This window comes from Coregonus clupeaformis, chromosome 16 (genome assembly GCF_020615455.1).
Source record: "Coregonus clupeaformis isolate EN_2021a chromosome 16, ASM2061545v1, whole genome shotgun sequence".
In the NCBI taxonomy this organism is placed as follows: Eukaryota; Metazoa; Chordata; class Actinopteri; order Salmoniformes; family Salmonidae; genus Coregonus; species Coregonus clupeaformis.
The window spans coordinates 2,238,716-2,263,130 of record NC_059207.1 but is presented as its reverse complement, the minus strand read 5'-3'; the positions used below and the strand labels follow the sequence as shown (position 1 = coordinate 2,263,130).

General features: G+C 44.8%; 1 protein-coding gene across 1 annotated transcript in view; it reads left to right on the top strand.

Moving 5' to 3' along the window:
* Positions 1-24,415, top strand: part of LOC121572623 (sushi, von Willebrand factor type A, EGF and pentraxin domain-containing protein 1) — a 123,238-nt gene that overhangs the window by 97,410 nt on the left and 1,413 nt on the right. The window contains exons 31-49 of the mRNA XM_045225848.1: positions 683-856; positions 1,480-1,599; positions 1,916-2,092; positions 5,473-5,557; positions 5,866-6,057; positions 6,473-6,640; positions 7,337-7,535; positions 7,656-8,129; positions 8,406-11,173; positions 11,281-11,512; positions 11,783-11,938; positions 12,466-12,529; positions 12,697-12,870; positions 13,050-13,226; positions 13,986-14,177; positions 16,627-16,797; positions 17,238-17,333; positions 20,222-20,317; positions 24,060-24,153. Of these exons, the coding sequence (XP_045081783.1) occupies positions 683-856; positions 1,480-1,599; positions 1,916-2,092; positions 5,473-5,557; positions 5,866-6,057; positions 6,473-6,640; positions 7,337-7,535; positions 7,656-8,129; positions 8,406-11,173; positions 11,281-11,512; positions 11,783-11,938; positions 12,466-12,529; positions 12,697-12,870; positions 13,050-13,226; positions 13,986-14,177; positions 16,627-16,797; positions 17,238-17,333; positions 20,222-20,317; positions 24,060-24,153 (5,809 nt within the window). The remainder of the gene's footprint in view (positions 1-682; positions 857-1,479; positions 1,600-1,915; positions 2,093-5,472; positions 5,558-5,865; positions 6,058-6,472; positions 6,641-7,336; positions 7,536-7,655; positions 8,130-8,405; positions 11,174-11,280; positions 11,513-11,782; positions 11,939-12,465; positions 12,530-12,696; positions 12,871-13,049; positions 13,227-13,985; positions 14,178-16,626; positions 16,798-17,237; positions 17,334-20,221; positions 20,318-24,059; positions 24,154-24,415) is intronic.

Sequence of the window (24,415 nt, the reverse complement as noted above, 5' to 3'; positions counted from 1 at the left end):
TTGTGAGAAATATTAATGTGTTTAAAATTCCAAATTGTCTGTATAATCAACTTACATATAGCTCTGACAGACATACTTACCCCACCAAACATGCCACCAGGGGTCTCTTCACCGTCCCCAGGTCCAGAACAAATTAAAGAAAACGTAAAGTATTATATAGAGCCATGATTGCATTGAATTCCCTTCCATCTCATATAGCGAAAGTGAAAAAAACAAAAAAAACAAATAAAGCAACACCTCACGGCACAATGCCTCTGACATGTATTTGTAACAGATAGATTCACACACACACACACACACAGACATTATTCTTTAGTTCTATTGTTTATTTTTTTATTTGCGTTAATTTGTGTCTTTATTTGTAGTTGTTTTTATTTTTATATATATACGTCTGTAATGTCTATGTTAATGTTTTAAATGTATGTAAATTGTGAAGTATTTTTGTCTGTAATGTCTTTTTCGTTATGTGTCGGACCCCAGGAAGACTAGCTGTCACCGTTGGCGTCAGCTAATGGGGATCCTAATAAAAATCATAAAATCATGACCTGTGTACTGTCTATCTATAGGAGTGACATATTGGTTAATACCTACTATCTCCATGATCATAACCATAGTAGTAACATAGCCATTGAACACATTCGCAAAACCTAACCCGTGTATATCTACCTGTTTGCCTGTATAGGAGTGACGTGTGGTCCCCCTCGGCCCCTGGAGCATGGTCTGTTCCAGGGTTCCGACTACCATGCAGGCAGCACTGTGGTGTACCAGTGTAACCCTGGGTTTTACCTGCTGGGGGACGCCAAGGTGCTCTGTACCAACAGTGGGAAGTGGGGAGGAAACCCACCAGCCTGTCTGGGTAAGACTGAAACTGAGACACTGGATGAATATATATTATGAACTGTCTCAATTCGTTAGCCTCAATTTGTCGGGGCATGGACTCTACAAGGTGTGGAAAGCGTTCCACAGGGATGCTGACCCATGTTGACTCCAATGCTTCCCACAGTTGTGTCAAGTTGGCTGGATGTCTTTTGGGTGGTGGACCATTCTTGATACACACAGGAAACTGTTGAGCGTGAAATACCCAGCAGCGTTACAGTTCTTGACACACTCAAACTGGTGCGCCTGGCACCTACTACCGTACCCCGTTCATAGGCACTTAAATATTTTGTCTTTCCCATTCACCCTCTGAATGGGACACATACACAATCCATGTCTCAGTTGTCTCAAGGCTTAAGAATCCTTCTTTAACCTGTGTCCTCCCCTTTATCTACACTCACTGAAGTGGATATAACAAGTGACCTCATTAAGGGTTCATAGCTTTCACCTGGATTCACCTGGTCAGTCTATGTCATGGAAAGATGTTCCTAATGTTTTGTACACTCAGTGTATATTTACCGTATTTAGTGTATGTCAATAAATACATGTTTTCAAACAGTGCAGTGTGTGTGCAGTGTGTAATGATGGTGTGTGTACATACAGATGTGGATGAGTGTGCTTTGGGCTCAGACTGCGATGAACACGCCAGCTGTCAGAACACAGATGGCTCTTATACCTGCACCTGTATCCACCCCTACACCGGAGACGGGAAGAACTGCACAGGTAACACACACACAAACACGCACACACACGTACTGTAACATACTGTAGGCCCAGACCATACCACCTGAGCCCAAGGTTTTCCCCAGTCAGGTCCTGTGGTCAGGAAAATATCATGGCCCCAGCAATGACACTCTTCCTAGTTATATCACAAGCTACAAAACCCCTTAGCTACTGTATAGTAATGCCTCTCATGCCTTATCATCAAACAAATAGAGTTTTAATTCATTACTATCTATTGGCACTTCAAGATGCAGTATGTAGCTACAGTACCAAACCTTTGTAGTATTTTTTCTCTGCATTTATGTTATCAATCTAGAGCCAGTAAAGTGTGAGAACCCGGGGGCGCCAGAGTTTGGCTACCGGGACGGCAGTAACTTCCTGATGGGAAGTGAGGTCGTGTTCACCTGCGAGGAGGGCTACGAACTGATTGGCTCATCGCATGTCCAATGCCTGGAGACAGGAACCTGGAATGGTGTTTTCCCATACTGCAGAGGTACAGAAAACATCAACATATTTTACTGTACATGTTAATATATGGCATGATAATATACAGTGCCTTGCAAAAGTATTCATCCCCCTTGGCGTTTTTCCGATTTTGTAGCATTACAACCTGTAATTTAAATGGATTTTTATTTGGATTTCATGTAATGGACAAAAAAGTGAAATGAAAAAAATAACTTGTTTAAAAAAATTCAAAAAAATAACTTGTTTAAAAGATTTGTCCATTTTGCATATGTATTCACCCCCTTTGCTATGAAGCCCCTAAATAAGATCTGGTGCAACCAATTACCTTCAGAAGTCACATAATTAATTAAATAAAGTCCAGCTGTGTGCAATCTAAGTGTCACATGATCTGTCACATGATCTCAGTATATATACTTTGGAGGCCCCAGAGTCTGCAACACCACTAAGCAAGGGGCACCACCAAGCAAGCAGCACCATGAAGACCAAGGAGCTCTCCAAACAGGTCAGGGACAAAGTTGTGTACAGATCAGGGTTGGGTTATAAAAAAATATCAGAAACTTTGAACATCCCACGGAGCACCATTAAATCCATTATTAAAAAATGGAAAGAATATGGCACCACAACAAACCTGCCAAGAGATGGCCGCCCACCAAAACTCACGGACCAGGCAAGGAGGGTATTAATCAGAGAGGCAACGAAGAGACCAAAGATAACCCTGAAGGAGCTGCAAAGCTCCACAGCTGAGATTAGAGTATCTGTCCATAGGACCACTTTAAGCCGTACACTCCACAGAGCTGGGCTTTACGGAAGAGTGGCCAGAAAAAAGCCATTGGGGGGTGGGGGGGAGAATAGTTATGCATGGTCAAGTTTTCTGTTTTTTTTGTCTTATTTCTTGTTTGTTTCACAAGAAAAATATTTTGCATCTTCAAAGTGGTAGGCATGTTGTGTAAATCAAATGATACAACCCCAAAAAAATCCATTTTAATTCCAGGTTGTAAGGCAACAAAATAGGAAAAATGTCAAGAGGGGTGAATACCTTCGCAAGCTACTGTATTGTACAATGATCATCACAGTATGTTTTAGTCTGTCCAATTGTATGAAATGATATAACATATATATTTTTTTAATGTTTTTGTCATTTAGCAGATGCTCTTATCCAGATCGACTTACAGGAGCAGTTAGGGTTAAGTGCCTTGCTCAAGGGCACATCGGCAGATTGTTCACCTAGTTGGCTCTGCGATTCTAACTAGCGACCTTTTGGTTGCTGGGCTAACGCTCTTAACCGCTAGGCTACCTACCACTGACATAACATACAAAATTAATCCTCTTTTCACATTATGATTTTCATTGTTAGTATCAGTAGAGATCCAGCATTATGTAAAGTATGTTAATGTATCCAGAAATACCCAGTTTCATGATAGTCCATTTACATTTGAGTAATCTAACACTACCCTCATATCCAGAGGGTACAGCCACTGCATTCAATGAGGTACTTAGACAACAACATTATAAATAACACAATTATCCTGATTATGCCCATCGATCGTTTGTTACTCTCAGATCTGCCTCTGGATAGGCCTCTGGACCGGGCCACTGGCCACTGGATCTAACCCTATCCACACTGGTTCTTATGTTGTTTGTCAAAAAGTTATCAACCCTTTATTAGACCCCATTGAAATATGAGGATACTGGCAGGTGAACTGAAGTTTTGGTTCAAAGTTTCATAACATAATAGGACATTATACAGTCGTGGTCAAACGTTTTGAGAATGACACATATACTAATTTTCACAAAGTCTGCTGCCTCAGTTTTGATGATGGCAATTTGCATATACTCAATGCATGAAGAGTGATCAGATGAATTGCAATTAATTGCAAAGTCCCTCTTTGCCATGAAAATGAACTTAAACCCCAAAAAACATTTTGGCTGCATTTCAGCCCTGCCACAAAAGGACCAGCTGCCATCATGTCAGTGATTCTCTCGTTAACACAGGTGAGAGTGTTGACGAGGACAAGGCTGGAGATCACTCTGTCATGCTGATTGAGTTAGAATAGCAGACTGGAAGCTTTAAAATGAGGGTGATGCTTGAAATCATTGTTCTTCCTCTGTTAACCATGGTTACCTGCAAGGAAACACGTGCCGTCATCATTGCTTTGCACAAAAAGGGCTTCACAGGCAAGGATATTGCTGCTAGTAAGATTGCACCTAAATCAACCATTTATCGGATCATCAAGAACTTCAAGGAGAGAGGTTCAATTGTTGTGAAGAAGGCGTCAGGGCACCCAAGAAAGTCCAGCAAGCGCCAGGACCGTCTCCTAAAGTTGATTCAGCTGCGGGATCGGGGCACCACCAGTGCAGAGCTTGCTCAGGAATGGCAGCAGGCAGGTGTGAGTGCATCTGCACGCACAGTGAGGCAAAGACTTTTGGAGGATGGTGTCAAGAAGGGCAGCAAAGAAGCCACTTCTCTCCAGGAAAAACATCAGGGACAGACTGATATTCTGCAAAAGGTACAGGGATTGGACTGCTGAGGACTGGGGTAAAGTAATTTTCTCTGATGAATCCCCTTTCCGATTGTTTGGGGCATCCGGAAAACACCTTGTCCGGAGAAGACAAGGTGAGCGCTACCATCAGTCCTGTGTCATGCCAACAGTAAAGCATCCTGAGACCATTCATGTGTGGGGTTGCTTCTCAGCCAAGGGAGTGGGCTCACTCACAATTTTGCCTTAGAACACAGCCATGAATAAAGAATGGTACCAACACATCCTCCGAGAGCAACTTCTCCCAACCATCCAAAACAGTTTGGTGACGACCAATGCCTTTTCCAGCATGATGGAGCACCTTGCCATAAGGCAAAATATGATTAAGTGGCTCAGAGAACAAAACATCAACATTTTGGGTCCATAGCCAGGAAACTCCCCAGACCTTAATCCCATTGAGAACTTGTGGTTGATCCTCAAGAGGCGGGTGGACAAACAAAAACCCACAAATTCTGACAAACTCCAAGCATTGATTATGCAAGAATGGGCTGCCATCAGTCAGGATGTGGCCCAGAAGTTAATTGACAGCATGCCAGGGCGGATTGCAGAGGTCTTGAAAAAGAAGGGTCAACACTGCAAATATTGACTCTTTGCATAAACTTAATGTAATTGTCAATAAAAGCCTTTGACACTTATGGAATGCTTGTAATTATATTTCAGTATACCATAGTAACATCTGACAAAAATATCTCATAACACAGAAGCAGCAAACTTTGTGAAGACCAATACTTGTGTCATTCTCAAAACTTTTGACCACGACTGTATTATAGAACAACATAACATGATCGAACATTATTTACCTAAGAACTTTCTGAAAGCAGTTTATTTTAATAAAACTGATCAGCCCCCACGGTCTTGTCTTGTCCCTCAGCCCTCTCCTGTGGACAGCCCTCTGTCCCAGAGAACACTATGATGATGGGGACCAACTTCACGTTTGGAAGCAAGGTGACTTTCAGGTACCACCGTCAGCCATTTACAACAAGTGTCATACTGACAAAGGAGACCATTTAGACGTAACAACAATATGAATTTGCTGTTACATTGAGATAATGCTGCATTATGAGATCAAATATATTCTGTTCTATATTTTCTCTTTCCAATTAAGATACTGTATGTGTTACTTACTGTAAAGATATCAACAACCAAATGCATTTCCATGAGCATTAAGCTGATAGATAGTTGTTGAAATAAACCTCTATTTACATTGCCATGTCTCCCGTATTCCCCATTATGAATGTATCTATATCTCTCTGGTCCACTTCAGCTGCGTTAAGGGGTTCGTCCCAGGTGACCCCTATGATATGCAGTGTCAAGCCAGTCTGAAGTGGAGCAGAGCGCCCCCTGCCTGTCAACCAGTCACCTGCGGGGACCCTCCACACGTAGACAATTCAGATTTCACCCTCAAAGGGAAAACCTACCTGTCCACAGTGATCTACACCTGTGCAGAGGGATACAGGTAAGGATGAAGTCTGTCCTGGGTTATCATTTCTGGTCTTATATCCACATAGCGTCTCAGAGTGGGAGTGCTGATCTAGGATCAGGTCTCCAACTGTCCATATAATCGTATTCATCGTAATCTAAAAGGTGAAACTGATCCTAGATCAGCAGTCCCTGGTATTATAGGTCTTATAAAGGGTTCATGAAGGCTTCATAAAAGGATAAGATCCTTATCCATCTAAAAGTATAAGACATTCTATAGATTGAAGCTCCTCCCTCGATGTAGTGACTGAAAGTGGTAGCTAGGAAATATGTGATAGAAAGTAACATACTACTGTTGCTGGGCATACTGCTTAAAAGTGTTGTGAGTGTTATAGATTGTGTGTGTGTATGAGTATAGATATATTGTGTGTAAAAGGTGTGCGTGGGTTAAGACTGCAGGGCTCTGAGGAGGTGGTGTGTGAGGCGTCAGGTGAGTGGAGCAGCCCCACCCCTTTGTGTGCCAGCATCCACTGTGGAGACCCTCCTGCCCTCGGAGACGCCGCGACCATTGGGGACGACCACGCCCTGGGCAACAAGGTGCACTACGTCTGCAAAGAAGGGTAACTAGTATGTTAACTCAATTGAGGCCTTGTATTCCAGGCATTTGGGCTTTGCGAGTGTTGTAAGACATGCCTCAATGTTAGCGTTAGAGTTATTACCATTAAAGTCACAGTTCAAGTAATCTCGTCCACCAGCCGGCTCTCTCTGTCAAACCGTCTGGTTTCACAAGTCTATGGCAAGAGCGGACGAAACAACCGCTGATTTTAATTGGCTGATCTCTCAGCTCATTAGCATAACCCTCCCCCCTACATTGTGGTCTTCAAAGCGTGAGCAGGGCAAGTCCTTTAAGGAAGTGAGTTTGGAAAATCTGAAAGTACGCATCTTAGAAATAGTTTTCACATATAAACGTTATATGCCTGAACTCCGAATCAATTGGGCTTCCGAAAAAATGGTATGGTCAACGTGATAGAACATTTATTTTGATTAGCGAATAATACAGCTGTAGCATGCTCGCTCCCTCTCCCGCCTCGATTTTAACCGCACCCTTTTCAAGTCCTACTTTGTTGCACAGTGTTACCAGGCTCAATGCGTCAGCAAATTGAGCTTGGGGCGAGGTTACAGTTCAAGTAGTTGTTACAGTATGGAGTTGTACAAGCAGTAATGGTATACGATTTTGTATCTTTACTTTTAGTTATATTGTTGGATTTATTACTTCCTGTCCTGATCCACATTTTATTGTCTCCGTGTCCCCACAGATACACTCTGATTGGACCAGAGACCAGAGAGTGCCTGTCAACTGGCCAATGGAGTCCTACCTCCGCTCAGTGTGTCCCCCGCTCCTGTGGCCCTCCCCCTTCCATAGACCACGCCATTGCCCATGCCGGCCACCAGCTGTTTGGCGACATGGCCAACTACTTCTGCACAGACGGCTACACCGCCGGCAACAACTCCAAGGTTATTCATCTCTTTTATTGCCCTTTGTTTGTTTTGATGTCGTTCATTTTATTGTTAACAAAAAGTAAGTGTGTTGCGATGCTAAATGCAAAGTTAAATAAAGTTTGATTTGATTTCAAGGTGGTCTGCAACGCCCAGGGACTGTGGGCGCCCCCCGAAGGCCAGGAGGCCCCTCGCTGCATCGCCAACTTCTGCCAGCGCCCGCCTGACCTACCCCACGCCATCTTGGACTCCGCCAATAAACCCAAGTACGCCAGCAACACAGAGGTCAGCTACAAATGTGAAGAGGGCTTCGTCCTCAACACAACCGCCACATTGAAATGCATGATTGGAGGGGAATGGATGCCCTTGCCATACGATGTGGGTTGCGTGCCGGTGCGGTGCTCCAAACCGACTGGCATCGTGAGAGGGTATGTGAGTGGAACCAACTATAGTTTTGGAGCGATGGTGGCGTACAGCTGTGATAAGGGTTTCCTGATCCGAGGGGAGAAGAGGAGGACATGTAAGGCCAATGGAGAGTGGGGAGGGGTCCTACCTGTCTGTCAGCCTGTCTCCTGCCCCTCCCCCCCGTCACTCAAAAATGGATTCATCCAGGTACCTTGTTCCTAACTATATTCATTACAAAAAAAAATATTATACATTTTGTAAGTCCATTAATTGAGTAAAAACAACTACAAGTTAAATTTCAGAGTTTCAACTTTGTAATTGATTCCATCAGACGGCCCACTCGTTCCTGTGCTTGGTCATCTAATTCGATCATAGAGAAAGATCCTTCTCATTCTTTCTGGCAAGAGATCTTGCTTCATCTCAGTCAAAACACAGTGTCCTCTCTGTACCATAAAACATCTTCTTCTGTGTTTCACACTACAGAATAAAGGCCGTTTCATCTTCAACAGCAAAGTGACATACGCATGCAACGCCGGCTACCGGCTGACGGGCCGTCCGGAGCGATTGTGCCTGGCTAACCGCCAGTGGTCCAACGGCGACTCACCCGTCTGCCACCTCCTGACCTGCGACCCACCGCCCAGCATCCTGCACGGCCAATACCGTGGCTCCGTCTTCGAGGTGGGCCGCAAGGTCGAGTACGTCTGTGATGAGGGCTACGAGCTTGCTGGTGACGGCGTGTGGACATGTCTGAAGTACGGCAAGTGGGACAAATCGAGGCGTCCGCGCTGCTCCCCGGTCCGGTGTCCAGAGCCGCCCCTAGAGGAGAACCACCTGGTTCTACGTAGTCTAGACTCCGACTCCGGAACTGTAGAACTGTCCTGCGAGGAGGGGTATGTTCTCCACGGCGCCCGGACCCTCCGCTGCACCCCCGCCCAGGAGTGGAATGACACCTTCCCCGTCTGCAAGCAGGTGTTCTGCGGCCCATCTCCCGAGGTGGCCTTCGGCGACCCGTCGTCGGCACTGTTGTCGGCCCTGTCCTATTTCGGCTCGGTGGTGAGCTACTCCTGCATGGACGGGTTTACTCTGAGGAAGGAGGGGTCTGTGACCTGCCAGGCGGATGGATACTGGAGCAGCCCTGTCCCAGAGTGTATACCAGTAGAGTGTCCCCAACCTGTAGAGATAGCTAACGGTATAGTGGATGTTCAGGGACTGATGTACCTCAGCACGGCCCTTTACAGCTGTAAACCTGGTTATACTTTAGTGGGCAACACTACGGTACTCTGTGGTGAAAGTGGGCTATGGATTGGAGGCGTGCCTTCTTGTCGACCAATCGAGTGCTCCATCCCCAAAGAGATACCCAATGGGAAGGTGGCGTATACCAAACTCCAGTTCAGCCACGCTGTCACCTACTCCTGTCGCCGTGGTTACCGTCTCCAAGGCCCCGAGACATTGAAGTGTCTGGCAAACGGGCAGTGGGATCAAAAAACACCCTTGTGTGTCCAGATCTACTGCGCCCCGCCCAAACCCATAGACAACGGCTTCGTGGAGGGACTCGACCACAAATTCGGCGTCACCATCTTCTACAGCTGTTTCCCCAGCTTCCAATTGGTCGGCCAGAACCACCTGACCTGCGAGGAGTTCGGTTGGTCTAGTTCTGTCCCAGTCTGCGTTCCCTCCGACTGCGGCCTGCCCCCTCATATCGACTTCGGCGAGTATTTGAGGCTCTTGGATCCGAACGCAGAGCTAGCCGGCAGGGATGCGGCTATAACCTCCAAGCCTATAGGTGGCGCTACAGTGGCATTTTCACCCACGGATATGAGCTTCCTGCATGGGACTGTGATAGTGTACCGCTGCCACAAGGGCTATGAGCTTACAGCCCCTACGGCCTTATTGTGCCTGGAGGATGGTGGATGGAATGGGACAGCTCCGATGTGTGTCCCTTCAGAGTGTGAGGAGCCGCCCAGCCCGGACCACGGCTCTGTGAACATCACAGACACAACCCTGGGCAGCCTGGTGAAGTACAGCTGTGAGGTGGGCTACGAGTTAGAGGGGGAGTCAGTCAGACAGTGTGTGGCGGCCCGACAGTGGAGCGATGTACCGCCTGTCTGCCGACCTATAACCTGCAATGACCCGGGCAACATTGATAACGGCTCGAACCACGTGGACTCCTTCCTGTATCTGGGAGTGTTGCGTTACGAGTGTAATTCCGGGTTCATCCTGAAGGGTGGCAACACCAGGACCTGTCAGGCAGACAGTAGGTGGGATGGTGAGAAGCCGTGGTGTGAGCCTGTCTTATGTGGCTCTCCAGTCGTCCCTAGTGATGTCACTGTGAAGGGGAAGGAATATACGTTTAACAAACAGGTTGAGCTGAGCTGTAAGCCTGGATTGCTCCTACAAGGCCCCTCTGTTAGTGTGTGTCAGGCCGATGGTACATGGAGTCAAGGGTCGCCTGAATGCCGCCTGGCAAACTGTGGCAGACCAACATCCATCCAAAATGGTCAAGTCCTGGGCTCGGACTTTGGCTACGGTCGTGAGGTGCGGTACAAGTGCGAGGAGGGGTACAGCCTCAGCGGCGGCAACCCCACACGGTTGTGTCGCGGGGATGGACTCTGGGAGGAAGGCCCTGCCCCTCGCTGTGACATCATTGCCTGTGGCCCGCCGCAGGACATCAGCCACGGGTTCCTCAACGGCTCCAGCTTCAACTACGATGACGTCGTCGAGTACGTGTGTTTCGACGGGTACGAGGTCGTTGGAGACCCCGTCCTCCGCTGTTCTGCCCAGGGCCACTGGCTTGGGACGGTACCAGAGTGCCTCCCCTGCCTCTGCACCCCTCCAGTGTTAAAATATGGGGTGGTGCTGGGGCACGACCACGCCTGCGGCGACCGGGTCTCCTTCCACTGTGATGAGGGCTACAAGATCCTGGGGCCGTCAGCGGCAACGTGTGAGAAGGGCGGGTTGTGGAGCCCAGGTGTTCCTGTGTGTGGCCGGGGGAGGTGTGTGGCTGCTCCGCCTACAATACCCCACGCTGTCCTGCAGGGCGGCAGCGCCACTGCACCTGACACAGTCACCTACAGGTGCAGGCCGGGTTACCAGATGAAGGGGTCCTACCCCCATGTTACCTGTGGTAGGGAGGGCAGGTGGGGGGAGGTGAGGATCAGCTGTGAGCCCGTCTCCTGTGGAGCGCCAACTCCTGTACCTCATGCTCAGGTGGTGGGAGAGATATTCACCTTTGGGAGCCAGATCCAATACAGGTGAATATGAACTTCTGTATCTTATTTGTCCAATCTTTGTGTTAGAGAAGTACCACTATTCAAGTAGATAGTATGGTATTTCATTTCCCTCTCCCCCCACTCTCCAGGTGTGATGAGGGGTATGAGCTGTCCAGCCAGTCTGACTCTCTAAGCTGTCAATCTGAGGGCACCTGGTCTAAACACAGCATCAGGTGCCGCCCCGCCCCGTGTTCACTCCCTGCCAACCTCACCACCCACGTCCTGGTCACGGGGGAGGACCTCACCCCGGTTGGGGGGGTAGTCACCCTCTCCTGCCCAACGGGTTTCATCCTGCAGGGACCAGGCCTGGCAGAGTGCCAAGTGAGACTGCTACTGTGTCAAATTTTAATGTGGTGAAATTTGTTTTTTCATCAATTGCATTGATGTTTTGGCCCAAAAGGCCTTCATCAGAATGCTGAAGAATAACAGACAGAACCTAGTCAGAACTTTACCTCTGGTAAATTTTATCACCTTTTATCTCGAGTACTAGGTTATTCACATCATTCATTTCATGTGATTTAGCTAAATGTTAGCTAAATGTTTACTGAATATTAATTAATTTCATGACTATTTCTTTATGTTATACGGTAGCTGGGTGGTAGCTGGTCTCCAGACCTCTCCTCTGTCTCCTGTGGTCTGGTGGTTTGTGAGAAACCTCCTCTTCTTCCACATGGCATCACTGAGGGGGACAGTTACAGCTACGGAGACATTGTCTTGTACACCTGCCTGCCTGGGTTTGAGATGAAGGTAATATTTGACAGTCTGATACAATATTATACCACCACAATATTATATTATTACAGTATTATTACAATATTATTAAAGAATAGAGAAACAAATATTGGTATTTCCAGAGACCAAAAAGCTGAACAGATAAACACATTTTTGATTTGCAGGAGGGTGGAATTACATTGAATCAAAGTTATAATAATATTAATTATTATGATTATATTTTGATAGAGAATAGAGAGCAATGCATCATGGTAGATTTGAGATTGCTATAGTGAGAAATCTAATAAATGTCACTATCACTCTTACTTTGGGTGAAACCTGAGAGCCTGCCAAACACACTATGTGCATTGCCTAGGCACATTTTCTATTACTGGAAATCACGACATCATTTCCCCAAAACCATTAATGAAAGTGCATGCTGAGTCATAATGGAAGCAGAGAGAGCTGAGTGAGTCTGTGTTAACAGATAGATTCACAATTCCCAGTGTCTATTTTTGTATAGATACACAGTGTCTGTAATACAGCAACTCACTCTATTACAGGGAGACTCTGTACAGACCTGTCAAGGAGGAGGAACATGGAGTGGGGCTCAGCCTATGTGTGTCAGTAAGTGTGTGTGTGTGTGTGTGTGTGAGAAGTTTTGATATAGTATGGAATTGTTCCTTTGTGTCAATTTGCATACTGATAGAATGTGCGTGAGTGAATACGTTTAAATGCACCAATTTAGCAGAAATGATTACTATTTTCCACATCCAAATGTCCTGTGTCCTCAGCTGTATCATGTGGCCCACCTCCCTCTGTGGAGAATGCAGAGGTACAGACATCAGATGAAACGTACCAGGGCAACGTCACCTATGTGTGCAACCCTGGCTTACATCTGGTTGGCCCACAGAACCTCACCTGTCTGGCCAATGGAACATGGAGCCTGCCTGCACCAACATGTGAAGGTATGGAAGACCCGTTATTCCAGGTTGATCATATTGTCCTCTAAGGTATTTAAGACAGGTAACTTGTAATCTACTCGAGCTATTGAAATAGACAATGGAAAAATCATCATCAATTAGTTCTTCATATCTCTCTCTTTCCCTCCCTCTCTCTCTCGCTCTCTTTCTCCCTCTCCTCTCAGTTGGCCAGGGTTGTGGCATCCCCAAGGAGCTGTTAAATGGTAGGGTGCAGGAACAGAACCTGACCACCGGGCGTGCTGTTGCGTTTCAGTGTGATAAAGGCTACACCCTACAGGGTGATACTCTGGTGGTGTGTATGGGAGACGGGACATGGAGCTCCATCTTCCCCTTCTGTCAACGTAAGACTTCGAGACAAACCAACATCACTACAACATCACAACCAACATGAATGTGTTACAGGAGTTTTTCTGGGACAGGTCACATGGTCAGGGATACCTCCTGGCCCTATTCATAGACAAAATAAAGGAGACAATCAATGCTGCTGGTTTTATCTTATTCATTTATCTCAGGCTCTGTTCTTTCTATTTGTTTACAATCTGGAATAGAGTAAATAGGCATTTAACGTCATAGATTTAGCCGGTGGTAAAATTCTAGATTCTGTTTTAACCAATCAGCATTCAGGATTAGACCCACCCGTTGAATAATTGTTTCCAATCTACACACTGACTGTTGAAACCGATCAGAGATACCAGTTGTGTTTCCTCACATTCTTTAGTTTACACAACAGACCACAGAGGGAGGGGAGGGCCGACGCACACAATGCTTGGCATATTTCGCAACATCCCCACCCACTGTTTCACATGCTGTTTCAAAACTGACTTCGTCAGTAGCTAACAACCTGAAAATAATATCATTAAGAGCACCGAGCACACAGCTTGCATAGTCTCACAAACATTTACACACCTTGTTATGACATTTACATGTAGCACCTGGGTTTATGCCGAACCTGTCTGTAATCCACCATTATACTCTATACATAAGCATGAATTGTCTCCAACTGGTATTCTTCTCACAAACATTTTACCCACATAGACATTTGTCAAACCTGTCTACAGTGTAATCCAATACTACAGGATACTCTGTGTCTCCCCATGCAGCCAAGCCGTGTCCCCCTCCCCCTGGATGGAAGGTGAGCAGTGGGAGTGTGAACACCTCTAAAAAGCTGTTCTACGTGGGCCAGTCATTACCGTTCACCTGTCCCAAAGGTCACCAGGCCAAGGCCAAGGCCACCACCACCATCACCTGTAGGACAGACCAGACATGGACCCCAATCAGCACTGTCTGTGAGAGTGAGTAGATAGACTTTTAACTACTGTTCTTTAATCCTGGTTCTGGTCCTGGAGACCCACTTGGGGGGCAGGGTTTTGTTCCAGCCCAGTACTAACATACCCGATCAGGTCGTTATTGTAAAAGAGAATGTGTTCTCAATTACCTTAATTGCCATGGTTAAATAAAGATAATGGTAAACCATTTCAACCACGAAAACAAGGGTTTAGTTGAATCAGGTGTGTTAGCGCAGGACTAGAAGGAAAGCCTTAACACCAAAACCTACCACATCATGACAACATATTACACTACTCCGAGAGTGTCTGGTCAGCAATGTAAGATATGACTGGTAGATCGACTACACCAACCCATCAATTACCAGGAACGAGACAAGGATTTCAAGATAAAGTGTACAATTCTAGGTCAAGATAGAGGGATTTAATCTTTATTTCTCTTTCATTCTCTCACCATCCCTTCACCTGGTACACTTTAAGGTTATTGGTTTATTAAAAACAAAAACAGACATAAAAACAGTACAGCCATAAAGTGTGTTCTCTAGTTTGCGTCCTAAATGGCACCCTGTTCCCTATATAGTGCACTACTTTTGACCCGAGCCCTATGGGCCCTTGTTTTAAAAGCAGTGCACTATAAAGTGAATTTCAGACGCAGCCTAGGTAGAACATCCATGTTCCAGAGGGTAGCTCTGACGGATTAGATATGAGTTACTGAGATGAAGACGGTTGAGTATGAGTCATCATATTGATATTGTTGCATCATCATCATCATGATGTTGCCGGTGATACTTTAAAAGTCCAATATCTTGAAAACTTGACTGCTGACATGCAAATCCTTTTGTGACTGTATCAACAGTGAACTAACGGGAAAAATATATAGTTTTTCAGTGGTTACCCTTTAACCGGGTAGGAGCCCACTCCAATATACTGTTTTCCCTTTATTTAACCAGGTAAGTCATTGAGAACATGTTCTCTTTTACAATAATGACCTGAAAAGAGATGTAGTTCTTTCTTAGACTCCTAGTATCACTCCACGTTCCCAACAGACAACAAGACAGTCAGATATCACTTGAGTCTGTGGGTGTAAAAGAGAAACGCATTGTATTCTCACACAAGTGGTTACACGTACCGATACATGCCTTGACCCATGAACAGAACATGTTAAAACCACACAGGCATGTTTTTAGCAGTTTTAGCTGCTTACATACTGAATCCCCTGTCGTTCTGAAATCCCAACACAGTGGTTAGAAATGTGTAAACTAGCAAGGATTATGAAAACATGATTCACAGAGGGAAATCGCTGACACGTTTTACATTTTTTGTCATTTTAGCAGACGCTCTTATCATGTTCAAACTGGCCCCCTGTGGGGCTGAGCTACAGGGGAATACTCTGGTTATTTGCATAGCAAAAGCATTTCCTGTTGCTGTGTTCGCTTCCAAGCTTGTGTTTCTCTAATGAAGGGTGGGGTTGGGTCTGTACTTGTACAAAGAGGCATCTGTGCAGTGGCTTAGGTGATATAATGGTCTCTCTCTGGGATAATTTGGGTCATGATACTGAATCAAGTCCACAGTTTTTTCTAAAACGATTTTTACTATCCAGAAGTGAATCGATTCATAACATAACAGTTTTAGAAATCCATCAAAAACAATGAATCTACATAAAAGATCCACCACACATTGTTTCTCTTATGCTATCCGCATGGCCTGCCTACTGCACATTGGGCATGGATCCTTACTATGTTCTGTTGTACTTTTCCATCACCTCCTCTCCCGTCTCTGTGGGCAGCGTGTGTTAGGCTGGATGAATGGGCTACACATTAAGCAGATCTGTTGTCTTCATAGCATGTTTGAAACATAGTATGTTTGCAACTTATTATGGGCTTTAAGCTGCTATGGAAACCATTCACAGTGTGTTTACACTGTGTTTTAATTCTCCCTAACGTGCATGATTGTTTGTTGGTGATAGTGTTGGTTTACAGTACAGTGCTGTTTGGTATGGTGTGTGGAGGTCGATGTATTTGCATTTCTGCCTGGCTCTTGCTTGTTGAGGTCTGCCCTGTGGACCCCAACACTAACTGATTCTCATTGGTTGGTTTGGTTTTCAAGGCCTTCTTACAAGGAACACATACTGTAGAATCACAAACACAAGCACACATTTTGGATACATTATTTGACACATCTTTGCATGGCATTCACACTTTTTTCCTTCAACGCGATCTTTATAGTCAGGTGGTTCTATTGAAGGGAAAATATGAAGCAATGTTGGTCCATTGAATAGCAGAAACAGACTGCTTGCTTACAATTAAAACTCACTTATTTCAAGCACACAGTGGCCCAAATGAGTTTAAAGGCACATGTGTGATAACATGTATATAACATGTGCATATAACATGGGCATAACATGTGGCCCAAATTAGTTGTAAGTAACCAGAGGGTCTGTCCGTCCGTTTCGGAACAGGGGTCTCCTGCGGCCCCCCTCTCCACGTGGCCCACGGGGTGGTGCGGGGGGCGGTGTTCCAGTTCGGGGACCTGGCGGTGTACTCGTGTTTTGGAGGGTACGCCATGGAGGGCCACAGCAGGAGTGTGTGTCTGGAGAACGGGACCTGGACCCCCCCTCCCGCCTGCAGAGGTAGAGAGACTGCACCCCTACTGTGTCCTAAAAGGAGGACATCCTCTACTCCCCTCCCCTCTGCTTCTCCAGTCCCTTGTACTGAGCACATTCACCACTCCACTCGTACACTTCCCACTTTACTTTTACATACTAGGTAGCAGGGTTGTCCTGGGATGCCTGTGTCTAAGGCACCATCAGTTATGAATTGAACCGTTTCTATAAAGGAATGCTGTCTTTATGAATGCTAGTTTTATCCCAGTGCATGAAGTCGCATGGTCAAGGCCCAATCACAGCATGGCTACCAGTCACATTTTCTCATTTCTATTAAACGGGATTGGCTATTTTAACTGAATGCTTTCTCTCCCATCTACACATTCATTAGATGGGGACTGTTTGGAGGATGTGTCAGTATTTTGGCTTTAATAAGGCATGTGTGTTTGTGTGCCTTTCCTCTCCAGCGGTGTGTTGGCTGCAGTGCCTGAACGGAGGGGTGTGTCACAGACCAAACACCTGTTCCTGTCCTGAGGGGTGGATGGGCAGACTGTGTGAGGAACGTAAGTATTATAAATCAATCAATCACATTTATTTTGAATGGATGGGCAGACAGTGTCCTAGAAACAAAAATAGACACACTGGGCATTGTGAATCTATCTGTGAACACAGACTCACTCAGATATTTTTACATTTTAGTCATTTAGCAGACGCTCTTATCCAGAGCGACTTACAGTTAGTGAGTGCATACATTTTTCATACTGGCCCACCGTGGGAATCGAACCCACAACCCTGGCGTTGCAAGCGCCATGCTCTACCAACTGAGCTACAGTTATTTCTGCTTCCATTATGACTCAGCATGCAGTTTCCTTAATAGTTTTGGGGAAATTATGTCATGTGGTTTCCAGTAATAGAAAATGTGCCTAGGCAATGCACATAGTGTGTTTGGCAGGCTCTCAGGTTTCACCCAAAGTAAGAGTGATAGTGACATTTATTAGATTTCTTTCTATAGCAATCTCAAATCTACCATGATGCATTGCTCTCTATTCTCTAATCAATATGATTATAACTTTGATTCAATGTAATTCCACCCTCCTGCAAATCAAAAATGTGTTTATCTGTTCAGCTTTTTGGTCTCTGGATGTACCAATCTTTTTTAATCTGGAGCATTTAAAAAAAAACTCCCATAGGCCTATTTCCTGTGGAATCATAGCACTTGCTTTGTGATTGTATTATAATCATACAATCGTTTTTGCCAAAATTGTAGCAAAACATGATATTTTTTCTCTGTTCTGTAATAATATTGTAATAATACTCTAATAATATAATATTGTAATAATAGAGGGAGAGATAAAGAACTAGAGTGAGTGAGTGTGAGATAGAGAGAGAGAGAGGTAGCAAATGAAGAAAAAGAGATGTAGATTGAGAGAGAAACAGTAGAGAGAGAGAGAAGTATTTGGACCTCACTCCCTACTCTCATCACAACCAAAGAGTCTGTGTTAGAGAAAGTGGATCCACACTGCAGCCATGAGAAGACCCACACTGTTTCACTGACTCTGGGAAATTCACTCTCTTTGACTAGATTAACTTTACAGAGTTAAGGAGATTCACAATCCCCTTCTGTGTGAAATCTTTTCACATCCTTTTTTTGCATTATTTTTCCCAAGTGAGATGGGTTGAGTCCGAAATGGCACCCTATTCACAGTATATAGAGCACTCATTGATTGGGCTCTGATGAAAAGTACCACACGATATATACATGTATATACACTGAACAAAATATATAAAGGCAACATGCAACAATTTCAAATATTTTACTGAGCTACAGTTCATATAAGGAAATCAGTCAATTAAAATAAATGCATTAGGCTCTAATCTATGGATTTCACATGACTGGGAATACAGATATGCATCTGTTGGTCACAGATACCTTAGAAAAAGAATTGGGGCGTGGATCAGAAAAAACTGTTAGTATCTGGTGTGACCACCATTTACCCAATGCAGCGTGACACATCTCCTTCACATGTAGTGAATCAGGCTGTTGATTGTGGCCTGTGGAATGTTGTCCCACTCCTCTTCAATGGCTGTGCAAAGTTGCTGGATATTGGAGGGAACTGGAACACTCTGTCGTACACGTCGATTCAGAGCACACCAAACATGCTCAATGGGTCTGATGAGTATGCAGGCCATGGAAGAACTGGGACATTTTCAGCTTCCAGGAATTGTGTACAGATCCTTGCGACATGGGGCCGTGCATTATCATGCTGAAACATGAGGTGATGGCGGCGGATGAATGGCACGACGATTGGCCTCAGGATCTTGTCACGGTATCTCTGTGCATTCAAATTGCCATCGATAAAATACAATTGTATTCGATATCCGAAGCTTATGCCTGCCCATACCGTAACCCCACTGCCACCATGGGGCACTCTGTTCACAACGTTGACATCAGCAAACCGCTCGCCCACACAACGCCATACACGTGGTCTGCCATCTACCCGGTACAGTTGAAACCGGGATTCATCCGTGAAGAGCACACTTCTCCATCGTGCAAGTAGCCATCGAAGGTGAGCATTTGCCCACTGAAGTTGGTAATGACACCGAACTGCAGTCAGGTCAAGACCTTGGTGAGGATGACGAGCACACAGATTAGCTTTTAATAGACGGTTTCTGACAGTTTGTGCAGAAATTCTTCGGTTGTGCAAAACAACATCAGCTGTCTGGGTAGCTGATCTCATACGATCCTGCAGGTGAAGAAGCCGGATGTGGAGGTTTTGGGCTGGCATGGTTACACGTGATCTGCGGTTGTGAGGCCGGTTGGACGTACTGCCAAATTCTCTAAAACGACGTTGAAGGTGACTTATGGTAGAAACATTTACATTCAATTCTCTGGCAACAGCTCTGGTGGACATTCCTGCAGTCAACATGCCAATTGCACGCTCCCTCAAAACTTGAGACATCTGTGGCATTGTGTTGTGTGACAAAACTGCACATTTTAGAGTAGCCTTTTATTGTCCCCAGCAGAAGTGCACCTGTGTAATGATCATGCTGTTTAATCAGCTTCTTGATATGCTACACTTGTCAAGTGGATGGGTTATCTTGGCAAAGGAGAAATGCTCACTAACAGGGATGTGAACAAATTTGTGTACAAAATGAGATAAGCTTTTTGTGCATATGGAACATTTCTGGGATCTTTTCTTTCAGCTCATGAAACATGGGACCAACACTTTATATGTTTTGTTTATATTTTTGTTCAGTAGGGTAGTACACTATATAAGGAATAGGGTGCCATTTTGGACGTAGCCGGAGAGAAGGCTGCTCTTTTGACATTGCTTCCTACCCATCACACACAGCTTGCCTGTGGTGGATGACCCCATAGGCCTAGTCAGTGAGGTGAAAGACAATTGAGGACGACTTTGTTTCTGTTTGTGTTTGTCCAATCAAATCACAGCGATCTGCATCCTGCCGTGTCTGAACGGCGGGCGGTGCGTGGCGCCCTATCAGTGCGAGTGTCCCACGGGCTGGATGGGGACACGCTGCCACAGCGGTGAGTGTGTATGTGTTGTCTCAGTCTGTCTGTCTGTGTGTGTATGTGTGTGTGTGTGTGTTTCAGTGAGTGTGTGTGAGGAGGTCAGTGACTTAAGACAGGTCCTTCCCTTATATACTTACTCAGTTTTCTTTGTGATGTCTCAGACTACCTTTCTAACAGCATGTCTCCCATTGACTTTCTGTATGTTTGATAAGACTTTTGTATGGAAAATATTATCTTGTTGCCTCAATGGCGATAGGAGATAGTGAAAGATACTGTACAGTATGTCAACAGGCTGTCACGGATAAAACATTTGAGCTGTCCCAAATGTGACAACATTTAGAGTTTTCTTAAAACTATTTTTCTTAAAAGAGGTAATAGGAGTTTTTTCCCACACCTCATAGTTAGGATGGAGACTTAATAGCTGACTTTTTAAGACATCTGTCTAGAATATATTTAATATTGTGTTCTAGGCTGATAATGAAGGGTGAGAGACTGATTTTTAAGTGTTGATGACGTCGGGGAGAGAATTAATTAATGATCAGAGATACTTATCCACCCATTCAGTCTGTGTCAGCGTGCGTCATACTGTAAGCCACTGTTGTAGCAGTAATGCTGCGTCCATGAAAACCAATGTGTTTGCTGTGAAAGTCATTGTTCCTTAACAGAGCCCAAAGCAAACACTGCAATCATCATAGAAGCATGGACAGAAATGCTGTCCTATAGAAACAGACTACCTCTCTGACTGTATCAATTCCTGAGGGGCGATTTGTAAGGCATTGTCAGTGAGTGGCGACAACACAACTTCTGCTGTACAGTATGTTACTGTGCTTTGGTTTTTCCACAAACAATGATGTCATCCTCTCAATATGGATGTGGTTAATACTGAAACAAAGATACTGTCTCTTCTTTTCCATTGCGTCTTTGCTCATGTCCTCTTTCTGTGTGAATGTAGTTTTGGTATGCATTTCAGGAGAATATGAATGTGGAAAACACTATTAATAGTGATAATGTAATTTAACGTAGCAGGTGTAAAAGAAACGCCTGAAACTACATATAGATCCCCTACATACTGGTTTTGATGGGAAGAGAAAAAACTGTCGGGGGAGGTTCTCTTCTGCACTGTTCAACCAATCCAGTAAATGTGGAAGAGGAGTTAAGAGTGTTGCCTTGTTAACGTCCAAAAGCGGAAGTCGAGTCACAGGCTCTCTTTTCATTTCCCCTGAAAATCGGAACATCCGGTTGTTGGGGACTATCCAGAGGCTAGTGATAGTGTACCTAGAAAAATTATGAGCACAAGTCATGCTGCACAGAGGGATGACTGCATTCCCAGTTCGCCTGAGTAATTGAGTACCACAGTTTCAGTCATAAAACCCAGAAATGGTTCCAATCGTTTTTTTCACCGTTGATTTTTCCATCTGGGATTTTCGAACTACTTCATATAAGGTCTGTGTTTCGTGTAGGCTTACCCTGGCGTTTTGATAACCGCACAAATCTCTCTCAAACAAGGTAACTATTATAAATAATTAGCATTGCAAATTTGAGAGTAAATTGAGGCAAATATATTGATAAAACTCACCTTGTCTGAGAGAGAATTACACGGCTATCAAATGTCAGGCCAAGGTAAACCTACACTAAACACAATAAACTGTATACAGTGGGGGAAAAAAGTATTTAGTCAGCCACCAATTGTGCAAGTTCTCCCACTTAAAAAGATGAGAGGCCTGTAATCTTCATCATAGGTACACATTTTTAATGAATTTATTTGCAAATTATGGTGGAAAATAAGTATTTGGTCACCTACAAACAAGCAAGATTTCTGGCTCTCACAGACCTGTAACTTCTTCTTTAAGAGGCTCCTCTGTCCTCCACTCGTTACCTGTATTAATGGCACCTGTTTGAACTTGTTATCAGTATAAAAGACACCTGTCCACAACCTCAAACAGTCACACTCCAAACTCCACTATGGCCAAGACCAAAGAGCTGTCAAAGGACACCAGAAACAAAAGTGTAGACCTGCACCAGGCTGGGAAGACTGAATCTGCAATAGGTAAGCAGCTTGGTTTGAAGAAATCAACTGTGGGAGCAATTATTAGGAAATGGAAGACATACAAGACCACTGATAATCTCCCCTCGATCTGGGGCTCCACGCAAGATCTCACCCTGTGGGGTCAAAATTATCACAAGAACGGTGAGCAAAAATCCCAGAACCACACGGGGGGACCTAGTGAATGACCTGCAGAAAGCTGGGACCAAAGTAACAAAGCCTACCATCAGTAACACACTACGCCGCCAGGGACTCAAATCCTGCAGTGCAAGACGTGTCCCCCCTGCTTAAGCCAGTACATGTCCAGGCCCGTCTGAAGTTTGCTAGAGTGCATTTGGATGATCCAGAAGAGGATTGGGAGAATGTCATATGGTCAGATGAAACCAAAATATAACTTTTTGGTAAAAACTCAACTCGTCGTGTTTGGAGGACAAAGAATGCTGAGTTGCATCCAAAGAACACCATACCTACTGTGAAGCATGGGAGTGGAAACATCATGCTTTGGGGCTGTTTTTCTGCAAAGGCACCAGGACGACTGATCCGTGTAAAGGAAAGAATGAATGGGGCCATGTATCGTGAGATTTTGAGTGAAAACCTCCTTCCATCAGCAAGGGCATTGGAGATGAAACGTGGCTGGGTCTTTCAGCATGACAATGATCCCAAACACACCGCCCGGGCAACAAAGGAGTGGCTTCGTAAGAAGCATTTCAAGGTCCTGGAGTGGCCTAGCCAGTCTCCAGATCTCAACCCCATAGAAAATCTTTGGAGGGAGTTGAAAGTCCATGTTGCCCAGCGACAGCCCCAAAACATCACTGCTCTAGAGGAGATCTGCATGGAGGAATGGGCCAAAATACCAGCAACAGTGTGTGAAAACCTTGTGAAGACTTACAGAAAACGTTTGACCTGTGTCATTGCCAACAAAGGGTATATAACAAAGTATTGAGAAACTTTTGTTATTGACCAAATACTTATTTTCCACCATAATTTGCAAATAAATTCATTAAAAATCCTACAATGTGATTTTCTGGATTTTTTTTCTTCTCATTTTGTCTGTCATAGTTGACGTGTACCTATGATGAAAATTACAGGCCTCATCTTTTTAAGTGGGAGAACTTGCACAGTTGGTGGCTGACTAAATACTGTATATACTTTTTTATTATTATTATGTGAAAACTTTATGGTGGAAGAATCATTGGAACCATTTCCATGATTTTATGGGTATTATGCCACGTCCACTGTGGCAGACTATCTGTCACGTTCGTTGAGTACAGGATTGGACCAAGGTGCAGCGTGGTATGCATACATGTTTGTTTATTATATAAACACCGACAAAAGCAACGTAACGTGACGTTCTAAAGGCTAAACATCAAACAAGCCAAACACACAGAAACAAGATCCCACAACTAAAGGTAGGCAAAATGGCTACCTAAGTATGATCCCCAATCAGAGACCACGATCGACAGCTGCCTCTGATTGGGAACCACACCAGGCCAACATAGAAATGGAACAACATAGAATGGACACCCTGACCAAACCAACTAGAAAAACAGGGCTTTCAAGTTCAGGAAGTCTTGTAGTTGAGATCCTGATAATATTTACTGAATGTGTGTGCGTGTTTGTCCACACCTTTGTGTGTGCGTGCGTGCGAGCGAGCGTGCGTGCATGTTGAATGAAGGGTTTACAGAGGTATTGACAGTGCGTGTGTTTTCACAGCGGTGTGCTTGTCGCCCTGTCTGAATGGTGGAAGGTGTATCAGGCCTAACCGGTGTCAATGCAGTCCAGGGTGGAGCGGGCACCACTGCTCTAGGTGAGAGGACAAAACATACACACAGACAGTCAGACACTACAAACATAAGAACATCCTCACAAATCCACACAAATCCCTTCTAACATTCGCACACAAACTGAATCAATACATGCATGTTCACACAGTACTATACTTAGTTACTGCAAATACACAAACTGGTACTACCAGACCACCCACAGAACAAGTGTGCTTGAGTATCCCCAGTCTGGATGGAATGACAAAGCATTACATTAATAATGCGCCCAGGAAATAATTTGCACTC